Source organism: Sinocyclocheilus anshuiensis, unplaced genomic scaffold, assembly GCF_001515605.1.
Source record: "Sinocyclocheilus anshuiensis isolate Anshui unplaced genomic scaffold, SAMN03320099.WGS_v1.1 scaffold1005, whole genome shotgun sequence".
Classification (NCBI taxonomy): domain Eukaryota; kingdom Metazoa; phylum Chordata; class Actinopteri; order Cypriniformes; family Cyprinidae; genus Sinocyclocheilus; species Sinocyclocheilus anshuiensis.
The window spans coordinates 730,842-738,782 of NW_015555810.1; the positions used below are offsets into that span (position 1 = coordinate 730,842).

Sequence of the window (7,941 nt, forward strand, 5' to 3'; positions counted from 1 at the left end):
ACACACAAATATATATATATATATATACTGTATATATATATATATATATATATATATATCACATACAGTGTGCAAAATAGACTATCACACCAACTAATGGGCACAAATATTTCTTAGCAGCCATGCAATTGCATTTTGCATCATTTTTATAAAATTATATAAATATAAATATACATATACATATATATATATATATATAATTTTTAATATATTTTATACAATTAAAAATGATACTGTAAGTGGCACACTGTAACTTTTACATTGGGAAATCTCACAAATTATATGAAGCGTCTCTTACCATAACCCTATTTTATACATGTATATAGATATATAAACTTTTCATCACACCAGCTAATGGACAGATATCTCTCACAGGACATTTTTAATCAAATTATAAATAAAAAAATATTACACATAAACAGATGCTTGGGATATTTTTCCTTGCATATTTGTTGCAATCAACACAGGTGTCACTCACAACATCAAAAGCGAGATGAGTCAGTCTCCGTCGAGAAGAAAATGCATGTTGTGATCAGATGCATGAGTCAGAATAGCAGACGGTTTGTATGTGTTTGGCTTAGATCAGGGTCGGATTTAAACCACATCATGGTTTGCCACTCACCTGGAGATTTTACTTGCCATTGATAGTTTCTACTTGCATTTGGCACTTTAGCAGCATTTTTAGTTTATTTGTAAACCAAAGAGACACTTTGTATTCATTTTGGCCAATAACCCCATATTTAATTTGTGCAGATATCACTGCGATATGAAAGGAAGTAATATTTTATACTCACAATGCGGTTCAGATCTGCTGTGAGCGTGGTGTGTTTGTCACAGTGAAGTGTGATGATGGTGGTCTCTATCCAGGCATTATCGGTGTTCCTGCTGTCATCTACATAACCCTTACACACCTGCATCAGAGAGGAAACACACACATCCTGAGTAACTGCATGCATTACTATTTGGATTTTTGTCATTTCTGATACAGCAGTTGCACCAGGTGATTATGTTTGAACTAATAATACAGAAAAATAAATACAATAAAATGTAATCATAGATTGCATGCACGGAATAATTCATTCAAAAAATCAAAATGATCTAATTATTTACTCATTGCATGCTGTATTTTTTCCATGCAACAGGAAATGTCTGCTAAATGAAAGTTAACTGACCCATAGTTAATATAGGAAACCTGGTGCAGTTTAGATCTATGATCTTAATGTCTGTAACAATGTCTTTTAATCAGTGATGCTCACCTGTTCTCCAGCCTCTATTTGAGACTTGGTCTTGTCATGTAACTTTTTTCCCAGAATCCTCTCCAGTGTCTGTGCTAGAGGCTCATTAGCTTTGACTGGGCCCTACAAGAAAAATGTTTATGATTGACTCAATATATGCTTAGCATATCTATAAAGCCAGTTTGTGTTGTGTTTGAGGATAACTAGCTCATCTTGGTTCCAAAATAACAGTAAAGCAAATATGATGCTTTTTATGACTGTTTAAAAAGCAAATGTTTAAAGTCTCTTCTGCTCACCAAGGATGCATTCATTTGATCAAAAATACAGTAAAATGTTTTAAATGTTATTATAATTTAAAATAGATGTTTTATATGTTAATATATTTTAAAATGTAATTTATTAATGAATGTTCAGCATCATTACTCCAGTCTTCAGTGTCACATGATCCTTTAGAAATCATTCTAATATTCTGTTGCTCAAGAAACATTTCTGATTATTATCAATGTTGAAAACAGCTGTGCTGCTTCATATTTTTATGGAAACACTGATACACTACCATTCAAAAGACTGGGGTAAGTAAGATTTTTAAAAAACAAAGAAATTAATACTTTTATTCAGCAAGGATGCATTAAATTGATCAAAAGTGACAGTAAAGACATTTATGTTATAAAAGATTCTATTTAAAATAAATGCTGTTCTTTTGAACGTCCTATTCATCAAAGAATTCTGAAAAATAAAATGTATCACAGTTTCCACAAAAATATTGTGCAGCACGACATCATAAATGTTTCTCGATCAGCAAATTAGAATGATTTCTGAAGATCATGTGACACTGAAGACTGGAGTAATGATGCTGAAAATACAGCTGCGCATCACAGAAATAAATTACATTTAAACAGATATTCACATAGAAAACAGCTATTTTAAATTGTAATAATATTTCACTATTTTTATAGCATTTTTGATCAAATAAATGCAGCTTTGGTGAGCAGAAGAGACTTCAAAACCGTAAAATAAAATCTTAATTATTCCATATTTCTGTCCTGTAGTGTATTTATCTCAGATTTTCTGCATTCTCACCCCAGGAAGAGCCCAGTGTTTCTCCGCTTCCTCCCAAACGGCGAGAAACTCCAGCACCTTGTGTTCAGCATCACGCCACCTTCAAAAACAGACAGAAAGCTCCTCTATCATTCCTCTCACGAACAGCGGGATGAACTAAGGACATGGGATGAATCGCTAATCTGCTATAATCCCACAAACGATGTGGGACTGTGTTGTTTTTTGTGCGTTCGGTTGTAAACTTCAATCCGATATGAGATTAGAGTTTAATTCCAGTCAAGATCAGGACATGAAGGGGATTTTAATTCACCTGGTGAGGATTGGGTGGAGAATGTGATTCGGACCAAGGGATTTCAGAGACCCTTTTCCCCGAATCCCAGTCCTTCCTCCTGGATTCCTGTCAAATCCATTAATGAGAATAAAACTTAACACGCAAACGAATTAAATGCAAATTCAAGTAGGATAATAAAGACACAGATGAATATATATGTGACCCTGGACCACAAAACCAGTCATAAGGGTACATTTTTCGAAATTGAGATTTATACATAATCTGAAAGCTGAATAAATAAGCTTTCCATTGATGTATGGTTTGTTAGGATAGGACAATATTTGGCCGAGATACAACTATTTGAAAATCTGGAATCTGAGGGTGCAAAAAAATCAAAATATTGAGAAAATCATCTTTAAAGTTGTCCAAATGAAGTTCTTAGCAATGCATATTACTAATCAAAAATGAAGTTTTGATATATTTACGGTAGGAAGTTTACAAAATATCTTCATGGAACATGATCTTTACTTAATATCCTAATGATTTTTGGCATAAAAGAAAAATCTATCATTTTGACCCATACAATGTATTTTTGGCTATTGCTACAAATATACCCCAGCGACTTAAAACTGCTTTTGTGCTCCAGGGTCACACATTACGTTTTGCATACCTGTACTTGTCCAAGACTGAAGTGTCAGAGCTGTGCAAGAAAATAGTGTTTTTATTGACAAAAACAGCAAGATGAGAAGTACTGTCAGGAATACTAAAACAAGCATTTCAAGAATTATAATATGTTTTCAGCACCAACAAAATTCAGTGAATGCATCTTCCTGTCATTTCTATTCAACTTCCTGGTTGTATATGCCAGAGACAATTCTTTAAGGCAAACTCTTATTGTGTTTAAGTCCTCTTGGGAAGTTCATTTTTACGAGTGTGGAAGTGATAATTATGACGTCAAGTGTGTTCAGATCACTTGGGTTGGAGCAAGATGACAATGTAGCTTTACTACATAAAATGTATAAAACAAGATTTTTTAACTTTATATCTCCTGTACAAAATGAATAAAGATGCTTTACGTTTTTATTCAATTTATGAAGAACTGAATTGTTATATATTATACTGTTATTGTATAATATTTTGTACATGCAACATAGTTTTACTGTAAATGAAAAAAAAATAATCCATTAATTTTAACCTGAGTTAATTTAGTATAATTGAAAAATAATATAATTATTTTTTTATGTGTCTATATAGTATTTTTTTATTTATTTTTTTTATTTTAGTTTTAGTTATTTTAGTTTGTCAAGTTAAACTAAATAAAAACAGAAATGTTGCCTTGGCAACTAGCTGAAATAAAATATTTTTCATAAAAATTTTAGTGAACATTTTTAGTAATTTGTTGTTTTTATTAGTTTTTGTTTTTTAACGAATTTAGTCTTTAAACTAAATAACATAATTTTTTGTTTAAACTAAATAATAAAAAAAATTAAATGTTGCCTTGGCAACTAGCTGAAATAAAACATTTTTCATTTTAATTTAGATTAAAATTGTAGTAATTTTGTTGTGTTTTTTGATTTTTATTAGTTTTTGTTTTTAAAGAATTTTAGTCTTTAAACTAAATAACAGAATTTTGTGTTTAAACTAAATAATAAAAAAAAAAAATTATGTTGCCTTGGCAACTAGCTGAAATAAAATATTTTTCATTTTAATTTTGGTTAAAATTTTAGTAATTTTGTTTTGCCAATTTTATTAGTTTTTTTTTATTTTAAAGGGGTCATACGATGCGATTTCAATTTGTCCTTTCTCTTTGGAATTTAAAGCATTTGTCACTGATGATTCAAACGTGAGTTTTGAGCAGTGTAGAGTAGCACTTGTTGTTTGTCATTTCTCCGATCACAAATGCAGACATGGTTTTATGTTTACGCGGCGCGATGCAGTGCAACGCGTAAAAAGACAGTATAAGTCATTATAATCAGTAATTATGTCCCCACTGGATGCAACAAATGCCTCGTTTGTAATGGGTTTTAATGTTTTGGTCTCGTCGCTCCGGCCGGACACGGCATCAACACCGTATGGTGAGGGGCGTAACATTTCCGTCTCACGCTTGAGGTATTCGGCCAATCACAACGCACTGGATAGCTGGCCAATCACAGCACACCTCGCTTTTTCAGACCGATGAGCTTTGTAAAAATCGACGCGTTTCAGAAAGGCGGGGCATAGAGGAGAAACAATAATGTACAGTATGTGGAAAATAATGTGTTTTTTTAACCTTAAACCACATGAACACATTTCATTACACCAAATACACAAAATAATGTTATTTTTAGCAACATCATATGACCCCTTTAATTTGTCAAGTTAAATAAAAAAAAAAAATAGAAATGTTGCCTTGGCAACTAGTTGAAATAAAATATTTTACAATTTAATTTTAGTTAAGATTTCATTAATATAGTTGTGTGTTTTGTCATTTTTATTATTACTATTTATTCTTTTAAATATGTCCATATAGTTTTTATTTTAGTTTTATGTATTATAGTCCATCAAGTTAATCTAAAAAATAAAAATACTGCCTTGAGCTTGATCACATTAGAACACAGAGTCACCATTTACTTTGAAGCATGCAGACTACATATTTAATATTGCATAATAATTGCACAAGACAATATCATTAATCACTTTGATTAATTGCGCCGTCACAGTGTAAAACTCACTCGCTGCTGTCCTGTTGATTGTAAACTGGAGGAAGGTATGGAGTGAAGTTTACCTGAAAAAGCAAAATACATGTATGTGTCACATAAGATCAAAACAATCCAACGTGATGTTGCTTAATTTGGTAAAATATGTTATGTTACTAATATCAGGCACCTCCCAGGGCACCTTCTCCTCAGGCACGGGGAAGCGTTTGACGGTACTGCCGGGATACTGAAGCTGACGTGCAAACGTGTGAGGAGCTGATTCCTCATCTGTCTCCTGTCCACTAGATTCACCGTCGTCCCTGTCAGAGCTTTTACCTGCTGGATGGACAGAGGACCTCATTTACAACAGCAGCAAACAGAAGCACTTTCCACAATAAGTGACGATAAATAATTGGGAATCTAAAATACTCGACAGTTTTGAGGTCACATAAAATCGATCAAAAGTGACAGTAAAGACATTTATAATGCTACAAAAAAATCTATTTCAAATAAATGCTGCTCTTTTGAACTTTCTATTCATCAAAGAATCCTGAAAAATAAAAATGCATTATGGTTTTCACAGAAATATTGGGCAGCACAACTGTTTTCAACATTGATAATAATCAGAAATGTTTCTTGAGCAGCAAATCACCATATTAGAATGATTTCTGAAGATCATGTGACACTGAAGACTGGAGTAATGATGCTGAAAATTCAGCTTTGCATCACAGGAATAAATTACAGTTTACTATATATTCACATAGTTATTTTTAAATTGTAATAATATTTCACAAGTTTTACTGCATTTTTGATCAAATAAATGCAGCCTTGGTGAGCAGAAGAAAAAATCATATGACCCCTTTAATTTGTCAAGTTAAATAAAAAAAAAAAATAGAAATGTTGCCTTGGCAACTAGTTGAAATAAAATATTTTACAATTTAATTTTAGTTAAGATTTCATTAATATAGTTGTGTGTTTTGTCATTTTTATTATTACTATTTATTCTTTTAAATATGTCCATATAGTTTTTATTTTAGTTTTATGTATTATAGTCCATCAAGTTAATCTAAAAAATAAAAATACTGCCTTGAGCTTGATCACATTAGAACACAGAGTCACCATTTACTTTGAAGCATGCAGACTACATATTTAATATTGCATAATAATTGCACAAGACAATATCATTAATCACTTTGATTAATTGCGCCGTCACAGTGTAAAACTCACTCGCTGCTGTCCTGTTGATTGTAAACTGGAGGAAGGTATGGAGTGAAGTTTACCTGAAAAAGCAAAATACATGTATGTGTCACATAAGATCAAAACAATCCAACGTGATGTTGCTTAATTTGGTAAAATATGTTATGTTACTAATATCAGGCACCTCCCAGGGCACCTTCTCCTCAGGCACGGGGAAGCGTTTGACGGTACTGCCGGGATACTGAAGCTGACGTGCAAACGTGTGAGGAGCTGATTCCTCATCTGTCTCCTGTCCACTAGATTCACCGTCGTCCCTGTCAGAGCTTTTACCTGCTGGATGGACAGAGGACCTCATTTACAACAGCAGCAAACAGAAGCACTTTCCACAATAAGTGACGATAAATAATTGGGAATCTAAAATACTCGACAGTTTTGAGGTCACATAAAATCGATCAAAAGTGACAGTAAAGACATTTATAATGCTACAAAAAAATCTATTTCAAATAAATGCTGCTCTTTTGAACTTTCTATTCATCAAAGAATCCTGAAAAATAAAAATGCATTATGGTTTTCACAGAAATATTGGGCAGCACAACTGTTTTCAACATTGATAATAATCAGAAATGTTTCTTGAGCAGCAAATCACCATATTAGAATGATTTCTGAAGATCATGTGACACTGAAGACTGGAGTAATGATGCTGAAAATTCAGCTTTGCATCACAGGAATAAATTACAGTTTACTATATATTCACATAGTTATTTTTAAATTGTAATAATATTTCACAAGTTTTACTGCATTTTTGATCAAATAAATGCAGCCTTGGTGAGCAGAAGAAAAAACTAAACTAAAAACAACCCCAAACTTTTGAAAGGTAGTGTATTTAATAGTTCTCATTACAAAAAAAATGGATTTGTGCCTTGAATACTTTAAAAAAGAAAGGAATGTGAATGTGCCATGAAATGTTAAAAAGACAGATCATGAGTTATACTGATGACTTAAAAACACTCTGCTCACTCACTCATTAGAGGCGGCTGCATTTTGGATTTGCATCCCTGAGATTTCAGCGCGTCCACAATCCATCGTAAAGCTTTGGTGGACTCTGAGACCTGCCGGAAGACAAGAGATTCACCAGCTGACACTCACATTTGCTTTGCCATGCTGCCTGAAAAAGTGAACAGACCAAACTGACTGTAGAACACTGTTTCTGGGGTATTTCTGAGTGTTTGTGGCAGAACTACACCTGCTCTTCAAGCTTGGCCAGTCGTTTTGCCACGGTGGTAGAAACCATCTCCTGCTCGCGCTCCAGGAGTTCTGACATCACGCCAACCCTGAGAGGAAACGGACATGTTTCACCTTCATATGAGCTTTCATGTGAAAGTCTGAAGTCTTACCCTCCTAAATTAATTGCAATCAATTGTTATGATTATACATGGATGACATTCTGTGAGTTGCATGCTTTTTTCTCTTCTTTCTCTGTTAGGTGTAGTGTTTTGTATCTACA

At 33.0% G+C, this 7,941-nt stretch overlaps 1 protein-coding gene across 1 annotated transcript in view; it reads right to left on the reverse strand.

The window, feature by feature from the left end:
* Positions 1-7,941, reverse strand: part of trpm2 (transient receptor potential cation channel, subfamily M, member 2) — a 47,581-nt gene that overhangs the window by 5,839 nt on the left and 33,801 nt on the right. Inside the window, exons 22-30 of the mRNA XM_016469348.1 lie at positions 7,681-7,768; positions 7,459-7,546; positions 6,622-6,770; positions 6,468-6,520; positions 3,236-3,265; positions 2,605-2,691; positions 2,316-2,394; positions 1,257-1,358; positions 795-911 (exon numbers count right to left, since the gene is read on the reverse strand). Of these exons, the coding sequence (XP_016324834.1) occupies positions 795-911; positions 1,257-1,358; positions 2,316-2,394; positions 2,605-2,691; positions 3,236-3,265; positions 6,468-6,520; positions 6,622-6,770; positions 7,459-7,546; positions 7,681-7,768 (793 nt within the window). The remainder of the gene's footprint in view (positions 1-794; positions 912-1,256; positions 1,359-2,315; positions 2,395-2,604; positions 2,692-3,235; positions 3,266-6,467; positions 6,521-6,621; positions 6,771-7,458; positions 7,547-7,680; positions 7,769-7,941) is intronic.